This window comes from Leptonychotes weddellii, chromosome 4 (genome assembly GCF_054177405.1).
Source record: "Leptonychotes weddellii isolate Sample4059 chromosome 4, ASM5417740v2, whole genome shotgun sequence".
NCBI lineage: Eukaryota > Metazoa > Chordata > Mammalia > Carnivora > Phocidae > Leptonychotes > Leptonychotes weddellii.
The window spans coordinates 82,596,711-82,619,397 of NC_138372.1; the positions used below are offsets into that span (position 1 = coordinate 82,596,711).

The 22,687-nt window shown below is 38.5% G+C and overlaps 1 protein-coding gene and 1 long non-coding RNA gene across 5 annotated transcripts in view; one reads left to right on the forward strand and one right to left on the reverse strand.

Moving 5' to 3' along the window:
- The window catches only part of NTNG1 (netrin G1), a 314,772-nt gene that overhangs the window by 148,087 nt on the left and 143,998 nt on the right, over positions 1 to 22,687 (forward strand). For all 4 annotated transcript variants that reach the window (XM_081815569.1, XM_081815571.1, XM_081815572.1 and 1 more), the window contains exon 3: positions 18,855 to 19,495. In XM_081815569.1, the coding sequence (XP_081671695.1) occupies positions 18,855 to 19,495 (641 nt within the window). The remainder of the gene's footprint in view (positions 1 to 18,854; positions 19,496 to 22,687) is intronic.
- Positions 20,257 to 21,896, reverse strand: LOC145721121 (uncharacterized). The gene is made up of 2 exons (XR_014144587.1): positions 21,734 to 21,896; positions 20,257 to 21,507 (listed from the first exon to the last, which is right to left on the reverse strand). It is a non-coding gene; the product is annotated as an uncharacterized LOC145721121 (long non-coding RNA).

A 22,687-nucleotide genomic window follows, 5' to 3' on the forward strand; every position in this document is an offset into this window, starting at 1 on the left:
ACATTGTCTTCCTGATCTTCTTGTGTTGTGAACCAAACGATTTCACTTCTGGAAGGGATCCTATGCCAGCATCCTATCCAGGCTCTAGAGGACAAGTTTTAGGAATAGCTGCTCCAACATAAGCAACATAACCAAATGCAGTCTATGCACATTGTTGCGATCTGATGCAACAAATTAACTGTGAAAGACATTTTTTTAATCTCAAGAGGAAATTTGAATACAGCCATGTAATGTGAGATATTAGGGAATTATTGTTAATTTCATTAGGTGAGTTAATGTCATTACAGCTATGTGTTTAAAAAAAAAGTTCTCATCAGTTAGGGATACATTCTGCAGATTTAAAAATGAAATAACCTGATGTCTGTGATATGCTCTAAAACAGTGTAACAAAAATTAAAAAGACAAAAACAAAAAAAGATAAGACGAGGATGCCTGTGGTAGAAGACACAAGATGAGCAAACTACTGATAATTGCTGTGGTTGGGTGATGGGAAGAGGGTGGTTCACTATACTACTTGTTTACTTTAGTGTGTGTTTGAAAATCTCATATTAAACATTTAACAAGGGGTGCCTGGTGGCTCAGTTAAGCGACTGAGGTTAGTTAAGCCTTCGGCTCAGGTCATGATCCTGGAGTCCCAGGACTGAGTCCCACGTTGGGCTCCCTGCTCAGTGGGGAGTGTGCTTCTCCCTCTGGCCCTCCTCCCTCTCATGCGCTCTCTCTCTCTCAAATAAATAAATAAAATCTTAAAAAAAAAAAAAAGAATATTTAACAAACAACAGTTCCTGGCACCCCACTTCAGTTGTGCTGAATCAAGATCACTGGGAGTAAAGCCCTAGAATCTGCATTCTTAGAAATCTCTCCAGGTAAATCTTATGTGCTTTAATATTTGAGAACCACTGGTTAAGATTTAAGATGACAGGATCACATCTATCTCTTCCCAAAACAACAACTGCTACATCAAGACATCCAAAGAAAACCTTAACTTCCATGATGGAAATATCAACACATCGATCTCAAAGATGAATAACCATACCAGCAATTCTGCTGCTCAGACAGAGCCATGTTATAAAGGTTCAAAAATAAATCTGATCTATTTCATGAAATAGGAGACATGGTTTTAGAAATTACCTACTTTTTATCCCTAATGAAATAAAAGAGGACATTGTCTCTATTGAGGAAAAGCAGGCCTGGGTAAGAAGAGCACACTACATAATGAAAATGACAATAACTAAAATAAAAATCTTATTTGAAAGTAGTAAAAAGCAGACCTGACATTGCAGATAATCAAATCAGCCATACCCAGAATACTGAGAAAATGAAATCATGGGTTTAAAAGATGAGACAGAATATAATGGGCATAGAGGTCAGTCATGAAGATAAAACTTATAGACTCAACAAATGGATCAAAATTAATCATTAAAGATGTAATAATGTGTATTTTAGACTTCTGGGGGGAAAGAAGGAGACCCAAAAATAGCAGCTGAAAGAGTTTCGCATGGCCCAGGTAACTGAGTAATCAGGGTAATGACACAAACTGTTTCTTGTTATAATTTTTTAGATTATAGAAGATAGTGATGAAGAATTCCCTAAGTTTCAGAGCAGAAAAGTTAGATTTCTTCAATAGGAATTATCGTGACCTTTCGTCATAGAACTCACTTGCATTTTCACGGGCCTGAAGACGATGGAACAACTCTATTATTCCTGCAGAGAAATCATGAGTTGCTCATATAAAAGGACATCCTCAGATGTGCAATATAGCAGAGCATACGTCACCCAAGAACTCCTTTTGCCAAAGTTGTTAACAATGAGTTAAAGTCATTGAAAAGGAATCAAGAAAAGGGTCTTCTATCCCCTGGGTCACATTTTATGGTAATATTCCACTGCATCAATGCCAAAGTCACACTTTCCCCCTCATTTCAACACCACTGAAGTCAAGATGCACCTTCTAATCAATGAGGTCCTACAATTGCTGCATGACAGGTGACAGTGGTGACATAGTTGTCATCTCCTGCCCTTGCACAAACCTGGCTGGGATTCCTGTTGATGTGCCTGAATGAGGGCAGCCCCTTGATTCACAAAACGAACCATTTCAGGGCAACAGGAGGAAGGAATACAAGAGTTCCGATTCTTGCCTTAAAAACTTCTATTTGCATCTTCAAGAAAGATCAAGGAAATGTAAGCATCAAAAGTTGCAAAATAGCTGTTAGTGGCTTGGGAGAAAAAACTGCAGATGGTAGAAGCACATGGTTAAGAGTGTTGCAATGGGTTATGGGTATATCGGGGTTCATTATACTGTTCTCTCTACTAATATGCATCTCGGAATTTTTTTGAAATTAAAAGTCTTAACAAATCAGAAGGAGAAGGAGCAGGAAGGAGGGGGGAAGGAGATAATGCATTCCCAGTGCTCCTCATTGCTCAGAAGATGACACTGGGTAGAAAAGCACTGCTATTATAACTCGGAGTTTCAAAATGATTTCAGCAAAGTCAATCTAACCAAGTAAATGCATATTTTTCTTTTTATATATGCATAAGTGTAGCATGTGGCACACAAAAAAAGGCCTAGAGACCTTTTTTCATTAAGTATAAAATAAAAATTCTTATAAGAAAGCATTATGTCATGATTTAATTTGAAGTGATTTTTTTTCTTCTTTAGTGGTACATACAAATGGCATTTCTTAGATTCTGTGAACGATAGAAATAACTATTATTTATTAAGCATTTGCTATGTCCAGGACATGATTTGAGGGGCATTACATATCTTACTTATTTATTAAAAGTGAGGTTTTCTTATTATACTCACTGTAATTACAGAGGGGGGAATGGAAACACAGGGAAGATAAGTCACGTGATGCGTATCTCACAGCTAGTAAGTGGCAGAGCCAAGAGTCAAATCCAGGCAGTCTGACTCCAGCGGCCAAGGCCACAATCAGTCTGTCACTGCCTCTGGGTGACTTAAGGATGAGGAGTGTCTGGTACCCACTTTACCTTTGTACAGGTAAGGAACTGAGGCCCAGAGGACTTACGTATCTTAGCAAGAAGTATGTAATAAGCTAGTGATAGATTATAGTCCAATCTTAGTCTACATTCTTTTTGTCTTACACAGCCTCAACAACCACAAAGAACCACATTGTGAATATTCAGACCCTTCACACACACACACACACACACACACACACACAATTCCCATTACTGCCAACATTGGCAGGAAATAAAGCAAAAGGAAGGTAGTCGATTTTAAAGGAGAGCCGGGCTGTTAATGTCACTTAATCATCACCACAAGGCTTCATTAGCAATTTCCTATGTAATAGCCGAAGAAATGATGTCTTGGAGACAATAGGTAACTTGCATCAAGCTCCAGAACTATTATATGGCAAAATAAGAATGCAGACTTAAATACAGCTGCATCCAAAGTGGATGGTCTTTGATTTTTCCAAAGACAATTAAATACAGTTACTAATTGCTGAAAGGAAGCACGTAACCACAGCAGAGGTTACATGCTGGCAGCTCGCATTTCAATTTTGCCCACACATGTGGTTGCTTAGTCACCTGCAATGTTTCTTTTAAAAAATTGTATCAAATTTAAATACTGAGAGATCACCTAAAATCTGGATTTGGGGCAGAACCAGATCTGAATTCTTAAATGGGAACCATTAGCTGGACCTGACTAGCAATTACTCCTGTTCCCCAGTTCACTGAGACCCCAACACTCAATTCCTTTTGCACCCAGTGCACTTCATGGGTTGACTCTGCCTGCCTGGCCCCTACGGGCTTTGGATCTGTGACCTTGAATCTAAATGATTGTTATAATTCAGATGACCATTTACTTGAAAACGTAACCTGTGACAGATTATAAACTAAGTGTTTTTTTTTTAAGTTAAAAGCAGTGGTAACATCTATTTAGTGATGTTTAGAATTATTTTGGAAGGGTTTTTTAAAAAGATTATTTATTTCAGAGAGAGAAAGAGAGAACATGCGTGGGAGGGGCAGAGGGAGAGAGAGAATCCCAAGCAGACTCCCCACCTAGCACAGAGCCCTATGCAGAGCTTTATCTCAGGACCCTGAGATCATGACCTGAGCCGAAACCAAGAGTTGCTCCTTAACCAATTGTACCACTCAGGTGCCCTGGTAGTTTAGGGGTTTTTGTTTGTTTGTTTGTTTGTTTTGTTTTGTTTTGTTTTAAGGGATCCAGATCAAGCAAATGCTCCATCCCTTCTTTTTAAATTGGGAGTTATATTTGTGTCTCAAAAATTAACAGATTTTTATATTCTACTTTCACATTTTATTGGTACCCTGAAGGCAGATCAACATTAAAATGTTAAGATTTAGTAACTAGTTACAGTTGGATATTTAAAGGTTAATAATATTCTTGAGAATCCAGATTGTATTTTTAAGATGTACATCAGCAAATTTACTGAGGGAATTTTAAAGGCTTTTGGGGAAAGGGATTTTTGTAAGTCCAAATAACTACAGTAACTGAATGGATTTTTTTTTTTAGATTTATTTATTTATTTATTTATTTATTTATTTATTTATTTATTTGAGAGAGAGAGCACAGAGGGGGAGTGAGAGGGAGAAGCAGATTCCCCACTGAGCAGAGAGTCTGGATTTTCTTTTCTTTTTCATTTTTTCTACTGAAAAGCTGGCGGCTTTTTGAGGTAAGTCCTTTTCTAAAAAGGGTTTTTTTGCTTATTAAAATCCTATATTAGACCCTAAGTAGTTATCAGTATTAAAGAAGAGAAGTAATGTTGATTTTTCTACTCAGAAGACCTATCCTTTGTTTCTTTCTTTTTAAAGAGAAATAACAATAAAATGCCATGTAATGTTTAGATTTATTTTCATATTTACTCTGAGGGGGCAAAACTCTTATCTTTGAAAGTATCATTTAAGTTGATATTGCCACTTATTACTAACAGCTTTCGGTGGCTGACCGTGGTACTCTGGGAGGCTGAAATTCATCCTGGACAAACACCAAAAGAAATCCAGGTAGAGGAAGAATAAAGATCAGCTTCCCAGTCTGCATAGATGATGGTTACATTCTGCGTAGGGATCATCCATCTGAAAAGTGGTCTCATTCCTCTCCTGCTTGTCTCCAAATCCATCAGTAAGAAGTAGGGAACATGTGCCCTTAATTTTAGTATTCTAAATGCTAAAATTAGAATAACAGGATATTCCTCAAAGGTTTGGTTTATTTGTTTGTTTTGAGAATCAAATGGCTTTTAATACACATAGAGTACTTGAAATAGAGTACTTAGAATGGTCCTGGCACATAATAGGTCCACAATAAATATTAACTTTTATTACTGTTATTGTTTTTAAACAATTGCATTAGGTACTTTTCTGAGGAAACTTGGACTTTTTCTGCAGTTCAATGAAAATCGTATATTTGTGTTCCATTTGAGGGTCTAAAATTGCACATATTGTTTCTTTCTGCTTTCAGTATTCTTTAGTATTTCTCAATAGTGATTATTCTTAATATATGTCATAAGAGTACAGTTGAAAAGTAGTGTTGACCCATTTTGGTCTTAAAGTTTGGATCCTCATAATTATCTTATCCATTTGTTTGTGTTTTCTCCCCTTTTTAATAGTGTCAACATACCAGACTGTACAGATGCATTCTGTCTTGCCAGAATGTTTCTTTTTGAAGGCAACACTGCAAATGACTCACAAACATATTCATTACTTCTTTAGGTTAGCTTGGTATTTGTTTCATTTTGTTTGCTATTTCTTTTGCTACAATTGTGAAATATGATTTGGCCATCAGATATTAATAACTTAGTGCATTTAAAGTTTGGCAACATTTATTTTAAAGTTTAGGCTGTCCACCATTCACTAAGTAGTGTAAATATTTCCCCTTACCCTGTAGGCTCATGAGCCATCAAATACCATACTAAAACAATACTGATCCTGCAGCAAGATAAAAAAGAAGGCTAGCAATAAGGACAATGTGATTTTACACTTTAATATCTAATATTAGATCCAAAGTCCAATATAAAATAATCTAATATTTAAAATTCAATATCTTCTGACTTCCCGGTTCTGAAATCACTTGAGTAGACTAGTGCAATCCATTCAGGACAAGTAAATTTTCCGGTGATATGGTCCTGAACTAATATTGAGGAAGATCTGAAATTGCTTAAAATCAATCCTTATATTGGTTCCTGTTAGTGAGAGTTAACCACAGCAGATTAATGAAATTAGAAGGTGAGGGACAAAGGTGACATTCATCCAATAATTTTAGTTGTAGAGTATCCTGGCTACTAACTGAAAAGATTTAGCCAATAAACTAAGTTTTTGCATTGAGAATGCATCCTTTATTTCCAAAATTACAATGTAGATAGTAGCAACTTACTTTCACACTTAGCCCTTCTTTCCTTTTCCACTACATTTCTTTGCACTCTGTCAACAAACCCTGATCATTCCTAAAAGTGCATTTTTTACTTCTCTTCCCCATTTAAGCTATCTCATTTTGCTTGCTTTCATTTTCAGATTTCTCCAATGAGTGTTTTGGACCCTCTGCCCTCCCTTTTGTTTTTAGCATTCCACACTCTCTAGTAAAATGGCTCTGCCTCAACACTTTATCATAACCAGTATTTTCAAGGTCACTGACAACCATTTTCAAGACAAATCAAAAGATTTTTCTTGCTCCTTATCTTCTCTTGAGTATCTGGCACTACTTATCCCCCTTTTTTTTCTTTCTGGCATTTTAAAGATTTTTTTTTTTTTTTTGTATTCTCCAGGATATTGAATTGCCTTTTCATTTTCTTGGAGGTCAGATTAAATTTTTATTTCTCTCCTTGTACACGCATTCAAATATCTAGAGAACCCTGAGTTATATTTATTAACTCAAATATGGGTTGTAAGCCGCCAATGAAAACAGCTATAACTAAATGGTATGTTCAGATTTATGGACAAATACATGGACTCTTCCTTCTTCTAGCGGAGTTGATCAAGAGCCTATGTGGTGGGTCTAGAAGAGGTTCCTCCAGAAAGAGTAATTCCATCCTACATGCCTAAATTCTGGAATAACTTAATGATATTGGAGTTGAAGAATTTCTGATTACCTTTCTGGAGACACATAAATGCATTCTTGTTGCAGTTTGATTTTTAGCATTATATTCTTTTTCATGTAATTTTTAAAGATCTTTTTGGTCCTCATGGCTGATCTCTCTTTGATCTTCCCATCATGAAAAACACAAGGCTCAGACAATTTTTCAAAGGCTCCTTATTACTCTGGTTCTCATTTGAGGCTTTGTTTTCACCAGTTAGTCAGACTGTGCTTTCCATTCCCTTTCATACTCATGTTGCTTTATTATTATTATTATTATTATTATTATTATTATCAATATTATTTTGGAGAGGTGCTTATTCCCCTTCCTGGATGCCTGCCCAAAAGAGACCTCAAGTGCCTATTGGCATCAATGACAAAAGTCATTTCAAACTAGGCCAGGAGAAGTAGAAAGGACCTATATGAGCATTCACTTGAAAAAGGTTTGTTTCCTTCATCACATCTGGTTGGTTATTCAAACCAGTAGTGTCTGATAGAAATATAATGTGTCCATATAGGTAATTTTTACCTTAACAAAGGTAAAAAGAAACCAGTAAAAATTATCATAATAATATGCTTTATCTAACCTAATATATCCAAAATAATTGTCATTTTAACATGTACCAGTATGAAGTTATTAATAAGGTATTTCACATTCTTTTCTTTTTGTACTGTGTCTTTGAAATCCAGTGTGTAATGGTGTACATTGACCATAGCTACCACAACAGATCTGATCCTGAGAGGTAGGTATAGTGTTCAATAAAAGCCATCTGGGGATGTTTTTATGTTTGTCACAGAGGGCACCTTGAGACCTTGTACAGTTATCCCATAAATAACTTTCACACCTCCGTTTTACTAGTCCACTTCGAAGAACTGAGTGCTAAATTATCTGGTGGCACAGTGGACCCTGAAAAGGAGGCTTCTGTGGGATGACAAGTTGTAAGGGTCATAGATGAGAATAGCAGTGACAGTGATGACAGTGATAATGATAGTAATTGCTGACATGTACTGAGGTCTTACCATAGGCCGAGTACCCTCTTAAGCTCTTTTTACACATTAGCTCATTTAGTCCTCATAAAAATGCTGTGAAAGTATACCCTGATTATTCTTTTTTTTTTAACATTCCATTTATTTATTTGAGAGAGAGAGAGAGAGAGAGCATGAGTGAGGGGAGGGGCAGAGGGAGAAGCAGACTCCCTGCTGAGCGCAGAGGGGCTGGATCCCAGGACCCTGAGATCAGGACCTGAGCCATAGTCAGTCGCTTAATCGACTGAGCCACCCAGGCACCCCACCCTTATTATTCTTATTACACATGCTCGTCTTCACTACAGGAGAGGTTGATACTCCTTGACAAGAGTGACCATTTGTTCCAGTTGTCCAGGCTTGAAAATGATGATTCTTTGTCCAGTGCTAATACCCCCATGCATTAATAGTGTGCCTCTAACAAGGCTTATTTCTAAGTTATTGTGCCTATTTTTACTGGTTTCTATCTACTTTGTAACACTCAGCCCTGTTCATTCTTCCACTCAAGTTCCTTCCGCTTGGAATTTGTACTTTGTCTTCTACTCTTTTGTAGACTACTTTAGGGAGGATAACATACCTTGTTCATTCCTCAGGTTGCAATTCCCAGCTCTGGCCTCTTGTCGAAATACAGTTGGCTCCACTTAGCTCCTGAATAATATTCACGGCTTCTTGCACTGGCTCCTGAGGGTGCTATTTTGCCCTCCAGGCTCTCAGGTTTTCATTTTATAAACTAGAATAAATACGTTGGAGACCAGCGAGGTTTGTAATGCAGTAGGCAGCAACTAAAAGAAGATAAAGGGGAAGGAGGAGAAACCAAAAGAGATTGAGGAAGCCTGTGCAGACCAAGTTTGGGAATAAGTTGATGGGAGCTTGAAGTTAGGTAGGAAAAATTTGGAGATCAGTAAGTATGCATGTGAGGTATTTAGAGAGAGATGAGGATGGAGGACTTTAAAATATTTGTTGTACACTATGAATAGCATCTCTGTGACATTTTCTTGATTTTCAGTAACCCTGGATGTCACACTAACATTTTGCAAATGGAACTTTGCTGGGATGAGGCAATAAAGGAGTCCCAATCTTATACTAGTTTCAGTTGAAAACTTTAACACCACCATTTTTACTGTGTGCAGGCTAACTTGGTATGACCACTGATTCTTTCTTTTCCTTTGTTCTCCACCTCCAATCAATCTAATTCCTGCTGACTCTTCCATTACCTTTCTGTTCCGTTGAATCCGGCTCCTTGTTCTCACACCGACATTATTAAAGCTTCCTTCCTTACCTCCAATCTATCCCCCTTTCATTATATCCTGCATTGCAGTCATTGTGACATTCCACTCTTTCTGAGGATGTCTCAGTCTCTATCCTAGACTTCAGTGGAAATAGAGTCACCAGGCCGTAAGTCAGTTCTGGAAACTTTCCGGCTCCACAATGAATATCTTGATTTGTAAGTGAAATATGAACTAGTGTTTGAGATTTGGGCAGTACAATAAAAAGAAAAATGAAAGATCATGCTTCTTCTTTACTTGATGCCCCAGACATGATTCATGCAGCAGATAGTTGAATTAGAAACATATAATTGCTTCTTCAATTTTGAGAATTTTCTTATTTTGTTAAACAGAAAAGCTAGTTACAGAAATAACTTGTTTTACATTCATTTATATGCTCTTTCTATATTGACTATCTACTGCGTGCCAGGAATTGTGCTGGATACAAAGATAAGTAAGGTGTGTCTGGAATTATTTGTGTACTCACTCCAAGAATTCTAACTCTTGCTTTTTGATTTTTCTTCATGACTCGATTGCGGTAACTCCTAATATTGCATTCAACTTGAACCTTTTGTTTTCTCTAGAAAGGAATCTAGAAAACTAATGAAGAAAGCTGTGTATGGGTCACTTGCTCTAAAGACCACCAGTGGCTTTTTCTTCTCCAATTAATCAAGCACAAAAGCTTCTAGTGCTCTAGATTTTAGTGCTCTCTAAAATCAACTTCACCTTGTATATTTAAATTTCTCTCCTACCACCTCCCAGCCTCCCAAACATTAGGTTCATCTTCATCTTTACAGATAGACTTACATGATTTATCTTGAATAGATTTCCATGACATTTCTGGACCTCGGCTTCCTCATCTGTAAAATTAGAATAACACCTGCCTCACAGGTAATGGTGAGGATTAAACGAGAGGACAAAGATAAAGCCCATCTGACAAATTCTTAACCATGAAAGTTGTTCAATGATCATTGATCCATTCTCCATTCCAAAAACAGAATGTCTTCCTCACCAATGCAAATCTGAGACATCTTTGAATACCAAGACTCTGCCTGCTCTAACTCTTTCATCATGACTTCCTGGCTTTTATACTTTTTAACAACACATTTTTGCATGTATTATCTGCATATTAGAATATTATTAGCTGCTACTTCATTCCTATATAACCTACCCAAAATTGCCCTCTATAATACATTTTCTTATTTTCAAACCGATACATCTCTCTCAATTTTATCTTGCCACTACATTATAGCTGATAAGGAAGAATCAACCTTATTATAAACTAATCTATAAGATCTAACATAATGCTTAGCACATGATAGCTGCTTGGTATTTTTTGTCATTTAATTTACTTTGGTTCATGATGGTGACTCTTGTAGGCTAATAGTCACTTTGCCTTACAAATAAATGATGATTATATTTATTGTTGATAATACACCAAGAGTGTTGTCAATATAATAAATACTGGTATGTTATTCTACACACACACTCACACATGCACATAAACACCCCTCAGGTGTGAACTTGGGTAAGAAAGTTTAGAGAAATTTATTTCAAGGTTGGAAATTCTGAGAAAAGAATACCTTAGGGGAGAAAAGGGAAGGAAATCAATTGAAAAGAAGAAATAGGAAGGAAAAAACTGTTGTTTTAGATCAGTGAGCCCTGAAATACACCACCTATGGCCCAGACCATGGCCAAGTTCTATGAACCCGGAGCCTACACAGTTCTGGGGGCCCCCTTTTAAAAAGAGAAATGCAAAACTTCAAACACAAAATTAGGTAGCAGGCCTAAGTAGCACCAGGTGTAATCGAGTGGCTCTGAGGTGTCAGCTTCATTAGCTTCCTAATGAATCAGCCTCTGGAGCCAAGTAAGGTTTTCAGGACCTCTGTGAGTAGAAGAGCCATTTAAGCTGCAGCACAATAAATGAACACCACTTCCTTCTTTCCCCACAGACTTGTTCTTCACCCATTTCCACTTACCATATCTTACATTTTCCAGGGATTTGTACCACCAAGGCACTTCTATGCCTGGCGTTGTAAAAATTATAACCTCCCCATTCATGGCTTCTTCCCTCCATTTTTATTTTATTCTCCATAATTGCCCAAGAACAAATCAAACCCATGATGTTCAGCTGCAACTATAAACTCAGAAGGATTCTGTGGGTTGGAGAATGAGGAAAAAGAGATCTTCAGCCTAAAGCCACTAGAAGAAATACTGCTGTGACTGATGGAGAAAAATGAGGATAAAATGAACACCAGGAAAGACTGGGACATAATTGCAGTCATGCCATTTGTCTATGCCCTTCAACTTCACCAGAAGTCCCAGTAACTATATCAATCACACACACAGGCACTCTGCGCTGGGAGTTGGACTTCTTGGTTTTTGTTTGGTTTTATTTTGTTTTACCCAGTATATGACATCATACCAATTCATCTACACCTTAGGATGCCAGATAGTTCTTTAAGCTTGGTGATCTATTTGATCCCAAATCACCAACCTATGGGCACATCCCTCCCATCTTATTCCATACTGTCAAACCTACTTAATTTATCCTATTTTCTCCCTGTCTTCCTGTCTTTCTGCTTTCTTTATTTTTCTTATATTCATAAATTGTTGTTGCATACTTATTATTTGGGAGTTCTTCTCCTCACAGAATTCTGGTTGGGGGAAAAATAAACAATTGGAATTTAATATGATGACTTGCATGATACTGCATATGGTCCACTATATGGTACATATATATAAATACTCATGGGTTGGTGTGATTGACTCATGAGGTGTGAACATGAGTGAGTAAAAAAGAAAAAAGTACAGAGGCCAGATCTTGAAGAACCTTACAAGCTAGGCTAAGGAATTTGAATTGTATTCCTGAAGGTAATGTGAACCCATTAAAGAGCTTTAAGAAGGGGGCATGATACAGTTAGATTTGGATTTTAGAAAGACCACTGCAAAAGCTATGAATAGAATAGATCGCAAGAGGATAGTATAATATGGAGATAGTTCATTAAAGAAGCTGTGACAGTAATTCAGGAGAAAAATATTTTTTAAATTTTAAAATATTTAAAAAACTAAAGAAAACTTTGGCAGTGTGAACAAAGCTGTGGTGATGGGTTGCATCTAGAGAACTTACTTGGCTGGTATACAGATTGAGGAAAAAGAAGGAAAAAATATCATTCCCATGTTTCCTGCTTAGGACATGGAAGAATTTGATGTCATTCTCAGAATCAACAAATACAGAAGGAAGAGCATTTTTAATGCTAACTACTAATTATTGAGCACTGACTGTACGCCAAGGAGATGCTAAACACTTAACGTACATGATGCAACTTTTTCTCAAGTTAATATCATGAGGTACATATTATTATATTGAACTTAAAGAAGAAGAAATCGAGGCTCAAAAAAGTGTCACCTTACTACAGTATTTTTCTGTAGACATTCACTCTCAAACTAACTTGATTCCATTAATATTTATTTCTTTTTCCAGCCCATGTAAAATAATGATTTGGACTACTATATAAGAATCCATTTTTGTGGCTCCTTTGGCTTGAGAATGTATTTGGCTCCTTCTTAGAAACTTGGTCATCTTGATCTGTGTAACCTTCACCAGTTTGAGAATCCTGAACATAATCCTCTGTGGGGATTTAGACAGGTGTCTATTATGGCCCATAATCTTTAATATGGCCTCTAGCATTCTTGTTTCAGAAAGGTTAAGCCCTCCCGTCTTTATTCCTGAGTAAAAAAGTCCACATGGTGTTAGTATAGTCAGGGAGCAGATTGAAACAAGCAACAGCTTCAATCGGGCCTTAAGCCTGTGTCCATGCCAGAAAGAAATCTTTGTGATGAGCAAGGGGCTCCACCGGAAAACAGAGCAGTTGGTTTTTAACTCAGGAGTTACAAAAACAAAACTCTATATACTCTATTATGCTTAGAGTGGCCATATTTCCCAAAGTAAAATTTGGCCCTCATGCTCTGGCAAATATATAGGTACTTTTGTACACAGCACTTTCAGAATCTCTAAAGTTGAGACAGTCCCATAATATTCAAGTCGGTATTGTTACCCAGTGTGTATACCCAACACTGGGACCCAATTAACAGGGCAGGTCATAAGTGAGATTGCACTGCGATTGTTAGAGATCCCTGCCCTTTATGTACAAAGGGATAATGAACAGCTGGAAACATGCTGCCTTGTGGACCTACGTGAGGACATGAAGGGTTTATCCCCATAGCTGTGGGTCTTCAAGGCCTGTCAGTACTGGGGGTGCTGACACTTATCTTTCAGATTTCTGGAGAAGGTATCCACCATCTTGAATTATACATACCTCTGGTTCTGATTTCTCTCTCTTCTGTCCATCGCCAGTAACAAAGCTATAAGACCTGGAGGGGACACCTCAGCCTGAGGGATGAGCATCAGCTCTTGGACTCAGAATAGTCTGAGGGTCTTCAAAAGAGTCATAAAAGGAGGGGCCTTCCTGTGTTATAGCGAGGCAAGAATCTAGGACTTAGGGAAAGTAGTGACCAAGAAGTTCCAAAAAGGGACTGGGAGCAGGGGTTCCTAACCACAAGAAAAAAAAAATACACCAATGAAAGAGAAGAAAAGGAAGCCATCTCCTCAAGATGATAGCCTAGCCCAGCAGTTAAAACATGGTGTTCATGGTTCATCTCTCTGAGAGATGAGCAGTAGACTATGCCATCTTTTTCTTCACCCTTTTATAGCCTTGCATTGGCAAAGACATAGCGATATCTATTTCAAAGTCACAGTGGAGACAGGTTGGGAGAGCTATCCCAGAATACTGTTTCTGCTCCCTTTACCTATGTGTCTTTTTTTAAATGTCACTTAGTGATCAAACAAGCAAGGACGTGCCAGAAGCAAATGGGTGTGAGGCAGCTCCGTCTCACTGTTTTTCACAATCAGTCTAAGTGTTAACCCAAATGCTTCTCACCACCACTTGTAAGTACATGCCTGCTTGGCATGTAACGTACAGTTTGGTAGCAAACCTCTTATGAGAATTCCCGACATTTCCAACTGCCAATAGTCTGCCAATAAGGTAGAGCTTGGAAGGGGAAGTTCAAAATGGTAGGAACCACAAGTATTATGTTAATACTGCTTATGTAGGATTTTCTTTTTTAACTCTGAAAAGTCTAGCAGATATCTGTTGAAAGGATCTGCTTGTCAAAGTATCTCTTGCCAGAAGGAAGGTAATTCTATCAATAGACAAAAACATGTCTCCAATTTTATTTATCCTTTTAAGTTCTGAAAGCACATTAAGGAAGAGTAACATTCCACTTTGGTTACAAAGTGCTAATTAATAACTAACTTCAATTCTCCCAGAGGTAAAATATTAACATTTTTTAATGAAATTAAGCATCACAATCTTCATCTTCTAATTGTTATAAAAACATTTAGCAGCAATATCTGTTTAATTATTTAGGCATCTCTTAATGGTGTAAGTCAGCGCAGTCATAAATATTTTCTGCTTTGTCCATAGACAATCAGTTAAGGATCTGTTGCTTGTAGGACTTAAATTAAGATCTATTTAAAGCTGCCTGCTGGCCACAAAATAATTACTTACGCTTGCTAATGCCTGAATCTATTAGATTTAGCAGCAAGAAGTGTTCTTTGCTTTCACAAATAGGGGAAAGTTATTTTTCTTATATAAATTTCATTGTTAACGGTATTAGGGAGGATTAGGGTGGGGTTGAAGTAGTTGAAAATTTAATTAATCTAATCCTTTTAACAGCAATTGTTTTCATATTGATAATTCTCTGTAACAACAGTATTACAGATCACACCCATGTGAAATATTTACACGAAATATTTTAGCATATAATCTCTCCTCCAGCTTTCTCTTTCTAGATCAGTAAGGTTTTCAGCTTCTTCAGCTTTCTCTTTTTTTCTTTCTCCCTCACCACAAATGCAGGCTTTTTTCTTAGGGGACCAAAATGAAATCCTCTCCCCGCCCCGCCACTAATTTTCTCTCAATATCATTGTCTCTCAGTAAGTTATGTTAATGGTCATCAAATCATGAATCTCCTTTTAAAAGAGCATGAGGCTATGAAATAAAAATGGTTCAATTGATTTTTTTTTTTTTTTTTTGGATCTACAGCCATTTGGTGTAGATTCTCATTAGAAATGATTTGTTTACTCATCCATTTCAATAAATTGCTATGCTGCTGAAATTATCACTAAGAGTAGAGTCAGATGAAGGACAAAACTGTCATTCTGGTCAAACTCTGATCATCTCCGGTGTAAATTGGGAATGGTTCTTAATCTGCTCAAATGTCACATTATCCAGGAGAGACTTTCTCTGACCTCCCAATATAAAATTACCATCAGTATCCCTCCTCCAACACCATTCTCCCCTTTAATTGGTTTTATTTTTCTCCAGAGCAGTTACCACCATCACATAGCATTATGAAACATTACGTATTTGTTTGTTTAGTGCATTTCCCTCAACTAAAATGGAAGCTCTGCTGAAAGCCAGGACTTGGATTTGTTTACTACTGCATCTTGAAAGCCAAGACAAGTGCCTTAAATATAGGAGTATAGTGAGCAATCAATAAATAATTATTGCATGCGTGAAACTTTTTTCTCATTTTTCAGGTGCCTAAAGCACCAGATCAGTGCAAAGCAATAAAATTGTCTCCTTGTCCTGGCATGCATTTTGATGGCTGACAATTTGATGTAAATGGAAGCATTTATCCTAAGCCAGCTGTCCTGCTGAGCCCCAGTGGTAAAGTGTCCTTGGGGAACAAAAGCAGAGACTGAGTGCTTTGTGTGGCCATGTCTTCATTAAAGGACTAAAACTATGAGTTGTGCAGTGCTGTCTGGCATCCACACGTTTACAATCTTAAAGAGTAATACAAAGCAGAGAATCTCAAAGGATGTTCTCCAGAACACCACTTCTAGGGCATATAAGGAGGGGTTACTAATGCAAAAAGGGGCTCCATGGTCAAATAAAGGTTCTGAAACTAGGTATTACATGAAGCTAAGGAAGATTCATAACTTCAAGACATCTTAGATGTATGATAATGCTCACTAGGGTTTTAAAACTCTTAGACTCTTCCTTTCTACTACCAATTCTGTTTCTAAGACTGGGTTGCATCACAGGTAACACCACTGACTTGGGAACTGACAAGGTCAGGTCAGGGGCAGGAGAAATGGGTCTTGGCACTGCCCCTTACTCACTTTGTTATATGACCTTGGGCAAGTTATGTAACACTTCTCTATGCCTCAGTTTTCTCTTCTGTAAAGTAGCAAAGGAAAGGATTACCCAGGATAATGTATGTAAAGTGTCTGACCCGTAAGTGCTAAATAAATGATGGTTATTGTCAACACCTTTTACCGAATATCGGAATGAATGCTTTTTAGATAGATATCCTCAAGTATATTTCTTAAGACAGGTTTGCTAGGATCCACCTATACCCAGAAGCAGCCTGCTGTGCCTCCCTCTCTGTCTCAGCACCCTATCCCCCTCTGAGAAGATCTGCACATCGATGGTGAAGTCGAAGAAATGCTATCTTTCAACGTGACTTAATACAAATGTTTAATAACTCACTCTGGTGTATCCTGCAGAGTTGATTCCCTGGGTTTTGATACCCTTGACCTCAGATGAAGATGCTTTTGTCAGGAGGAAGGTGGTAGCATCTGAGTTAATGATTGTGCAGATGGCTACATGCTGGTAGATTTTGAAGTGACCTTATTTTTTCAGTAAATTTCAAATGAAGGTGTGATTTGTGTAAATCTGACCCCTTCCAGTAAAATGTGCATTTACATATATTTAGAATTTATAAATCTTGACAGATTCCACAATATTTATAGCCCTCCATAAAAAGCCTTTGCCAGTTTGCAGAGCTTTGCATTTGGCTCTCTGGTATGCTTAAGAGAGTTTAAATAATAATAAATTTGGTGATATATTCCACCTGGAACAGAAACTTATTTTCCCCCCTTGGCTCGTTTTGAAGGGGATACTATAAATAGTGCCACAGACGCTGGGATCAGGAATAGGGAATTGAAATTCGAGAGAGAAGTACAGAAACATTTCCATTATCACTGATGCCTTGAATGTATTTTTAAAACAGTTCTGTTCCTCAAGTAATGTACCTTCTCTCCTTTCTCCTACCCCATCTCAATTATACTTGAGTCCCCCAAACCTGTTGCCAGCTTTAAGGTTCAGTTGCACTAATGGGAAAGAGAGAGTGAAAGTATTAGCTGACTAGGTAGGAGAAATTGCCTCTAGGGAGGCCAAAGCAATTCTCCAGTGTTCATCTTATACTTCACGGGAGTCAGCTGGTAACTGAGCGTCGAGGTCTAAAGTGTAAATTCATTATTTGAGACCCAGCTCGTGCATCCTGCAGGTATGATGAAAAGCTCTCAGTTCATGAAAAAGAAAAAAAAAAAATCTAATTGTAATTACAAGAGAAAGCCTAAGGACAATGTCAGAGGGTCGATTCTTTCACTCATCCATGCTTATAATTACCCAGTGGAGGATTAGGGAGAAATGCCTGAATGGTTGACTCCAAATGATACCATTTATTTTCTTAAACACAAAGTAAACAAAAATCAGGGAGCCAGCTGTTTGCCCTGGAATCATATGATGAAACCTGAAAGCAGCTATTAGATGTAGCATAAGTGGTGTTATAACTTGTTGGGATACAAGATTTATTCCCAGCTTCTTGTTTGAGGAGACAGCCTTTGTCAGGGGGAGATAATAGTCATGGCTAGCATCCATGGACAGCTGACTCTGGGCCGGCACAGAGCAACACGTCAAGTAGCTGTGGCTCATACTTCTAATTAAGTACTGGATTTTCCCGTCCTCATAACTTGGAGCACGCCCCTGTCCCAAGTCTTTCCTATGCAATCCCCTTGCCTCTAGCTAATAGGATGGCAGATGTTTGGACCAAGCCCCAGAGCCTGTGGTATACCACATTTTAATGATTTGTGGTGAACAAAGTAAATGCTTTAAGAGCAGGCTTTATGACGCAGGGACCTAGTTAAATATGATGGATGTGCGGCAAAGCAAGAAGCTGAATGTTGTATGGGGGTGTTGTTTCCTAAACAGGGCGCAGGTATCTACGGTTCCTTGCTAATTCTAAAGGTTTGCTTGAAAAATGACTTTTTAAAGAACTGTGCTCTTGAGGAACGTCCTTGAGGCATGGAGGAATTTCCTTGCTTTCCTATAGCATCTTTCTGAGAGGACACAGAGGTATTGAGCTGTTAGACAGTTGCTCGGTGTCTTTGTGCTTCTGGGACCACATTATGGGTCTAACACATATGGGATAAATAAACTGTTTTCATTCCTTAAAGCCCATGGAAGGAAACCAGACGAGAAAATTACCACGTTGCCTCATTTTTTTAGCTACTAAAGAGGAGAATCCAGTTAGGGCAAATAAAAATGATTACTGCAAACAGGGTTCCCCCCACCCTTTCTTTCCTTCCTAGCCTTTTACTCAACAACAGCAATATAGCAAGACTTGTGTCAAACCAGTGTTTTGATGCACCCTCTCCTATTCTTCTTCCATAGGGCAACCCCTACATGTGCAATAATGAGTGTGATGCAAGTACCCCTGAGCTGGCGCATCCCCCTGAGCTGATGTTTGATTTTGAAGGAAGACATCCCTCCACATTTTGGCAGTCTGCTACTTGGAAGGACTATCCCAAGCCTCTCCAGGTTAACATCACTCTGTCTTGGAGCAAAACCATCGAGCTCACAGACAACATAGTTATCACCTTTGAATCAGGGCGTCCGGACCAAATGATCCTGGAGAAATCTCTCGATTATGGACGAACATGGCAGCCCTACCAATATTACGCCACAGACTGCTTAGATGCCTTTCACATGGATCCCAAATCCGTGAAGGATTTATCACAGCATACGGTCTTAGAAATCATTTGCACTGAAGAGTACTCTACGGGATACATGACAAATAGCAAAATCATCCACTTTGAAATCAAAGACAGGTTTGCGTTTTTTGCTGGACCATGGCTACGCAATATGGCTTCTCTCTACGGGCAGCTGGATACAACCAAGAAACTCAGAGACTTCTTTACAGTCACAGACCTGAGGATAAGGCTTTTGAGACCAGCGGTTGGGGAAATATTTGTAGATGAGCTACACTTGGCACGCTACTTTTATGCGATCTCAGACATAAAGGTGCACGGAAGGTAAGAAAACATCTGTCTGACTTGAATGGAATGGTTGTTCGAAGAAAATGCCAGTGTGTTGGTCCCACAGCTGTGGAGTGACATGTGACACTTTCTACTACAACAGTTCCTCAGGAACACCAGTCTAGAGCTAGGTTTGGAGAAATTTGAGACCCTTCTTACTCAGCAGTAATTTGTGATCCCAGACTCACTGTCAGTGAACCTGAACCTGGCAGGATTTCTTAGAATTTAAACAGAAAGGGTGGGGGCGGGGAGGGGTGTGGGTAGTAGCATCTTATTTGAGTCCAAGGAACTCCCTAGATCAGGGGGTGGTTTAAATCTTTAAGGCAATGAAGCCAGGAGGGACAAAGTCAGCTGCTTCATAAAAGATAACGGGAAAACAAGAAATACGTCTTTCCATTGTTTTCAAATGCCAGACAGGGTTTCAACGTGGTACATCTCTCTGTTTACGTTTCATTGTATTGCACCGAAAAAAGCTTCTGAACTGTAAATTATATCCCTTTAAATTTATTAAATCAGAACCAAAAGTGTTTAGGAAGCACAATGCATTTGTTGAAAAAGGAGTGAGCTCTGCTTTTCAGGCTTTTGGTGGTTATTGCCTTAAAAAGATATGCTGCCACTTAAATATGGACCTGAGGCAGGCTCCCCTCATTTTTGGGGGTCAATTACAGGTGGACCAGAGTTTAAATCCATTAGCGGTCACTGTCAGGCATATCTTTGGTTTTGATAATACATCAGAGACACACTTGAGCAAGTTTCCAAGAATTTTGAGGATGCTTTAATGAAAAACTCAAGTCATAAGAACCAGGACGACTAAGGTAGAGCTGTTCAACCAGATTTCTAACTGTTTTATGGTTGGTATCCAAATAACCAACTGATGGGAGTCGAAGCATGAGGTAATTAGTCAGGAAAACTAAAGATGAGTGAGGTATACAGCAAAATGGAAAAAAGAGAAAGCAAAGCAACAATCATTCTAAAAATGCAGAGAGCTTCACGTCAGAATATATGAGGTTAAGAATATAAACAGCCCATAAGTCATGTAGGTTTCATTAAGCAATCCTAAAATTTAAACAAACACAGCAGGCTCCAGCATCCCTTAGGACAGCCCAGTCCTCAGAAATTGGAGAAGGGTTGAGACTCCCTGGTCATTCTGAAAGTTGACTCAATCTATCTTTTGATAATAGTGTTGTTTTATTTGTACACTAGAAGAAAGGAGAGGTCACTGATGTTAAGGTAAAGGTTATAATGGGCACACAGAACGGAGTGGTGGGCATGACCTCAGTGTGGTAGTAGAGGTTTCAGATTCTGAACCGTGGAAAGTAGCAGGAACTGGTGGCCACCTCCTCTCAGCTTTGTTCCAGCTTCATGTTCCTCCTGGAAGAGTCAGGAGTCTTAAGCAATGGAGCCTCTTTAAAAATTGTTAACTAAGGTCTTGGTGACATATGATGAAGATACCTTGAAAGCAAAATAATATTTCTGAGAGAAATAGGCACTGGTAAACACTGAGCTTGTGGGTTCCAGGGTGTAGAGGAAAGTTCACGTATTGGTAGGGCACCACGAGAGGGCAATCTGGAACTGTGGCCTGAAATATGAATTGGCTATTTATAGTAAAATGTAGCCATTATACTCGTAAACATTTTTGCAAGAGGTCATCAGTTTCCAGTTCTTATTCTTGGGGACTATAAAATATAAAAATAATTGATGTTGATATTATTAACAATAGCATTCTATAACAAAGTAACAAGTATTCTGTTCCTCTACAAGAACAAGTGTCAAAATTCATGAGCTGAGGTTTGAATTTGAATCCTAGTGTGATCTACATTGTTAGATAAAATCACCTAATGCAGTTTTCTTGCAGTTTGAGAAATTTTTAATCCAAAATCCTTAGAGTCCAACTTGTGCAAACACTATCATCTTCCACTTGTAAAGAAGGCAATCTTGTGAAGCTTTCGGTTGGGAAGTAACCATTGTTGGAGCTTATTTCTGTTACTGCACATTCATTTTTGTTTCTCCTGATTATTTAAAAAAAAAAAAGAGAGAGAGTATAAATACACTTTAAAGCCACAGGCATTTTTATGCGTTCCCTGTGGGGGTCACTTAAAAGTGGCATGTTAGAAAAGTAGACTCCCACCAGATTTCCCACGTTTCTTTTATCCCTGGTCCTACTAGTATCCTCCAACTGCATCTCAGGGGTTCTGGAGAGTTTGCAGGAACCGTCCTCCCTTCTCTGGGACTCACCTCTGCCGTCTGTTCCTGTTCACCAGTCAACCGTAAGCTAGTGAGGAAGCAGCTGGGCAAGAGAGAAAGGTCCAGTAGAGGTGAGCTCCTTCCAGGTCCCTCTCTGTCGCCTCTAAATTCTGTCCAAATTCCTCAGGGCAAAACTGATGCTGGCGTGTACCGTGCTAGGCACCAGATGGCCGGGGTATTTTTATCTTAGGGGAGGGACTAAGGAAGCAAGGCCTGACGGCTCGGGCGTGTCTCCAGCTTCTAAGTTATATAAGGGAAATGGAGGCAAAAGGGAGTGGTTGAGCTGCTACTGGTGCGTGGGTCTTTCAGCACAGAAGCTGATACGTACATCTTACCCTTGGAAACTTCAGTAGGGTTAGCGGTCGAGGTCGTCTCTTTCTTATATAGCAAATCATCTGTAGAAAGATTGACTATTAATTGATGATGTCCAAAAGAAAGTTGTAAGAGTTCCTTTTCAAAGACTTCATCAATAGAAACTTTCCAAAATATAACCAGGCCTTTGTCTCCCTCAACCCTCTCTTCGCCATCGCTGAAATGACTGCAACATTTAACACACCATTACGTGTCTATATCTGATCATTATAATGATACTTTTTGACTTCTCACTCTACTACCACCCACACCACAATGTGGGAATTGGCATGAATTATTTGGGGAAAGTGGGCAGATATCCATAAAAGAGTGGGCAGGCAATACAAGATTTTTCAGCTATGAAACAAATACAGGTGGAGAATCTTTGAATTGACAATGAAGTCCAATTCTCAGCTTCTCGTGCATGTGTGCATCCGGCCTTTATGTTTCATACTGGCTACTATTGTTTGGTGTGAAAGTGATGCTTTGATTGTTATTAGACTAATGTAGCGTTTATGTTCTTTTTAGCATTTGACACGTCTCATACCTATTTACTGGTGACAAAAACTATAATCCCATCATAAAAATTTTATG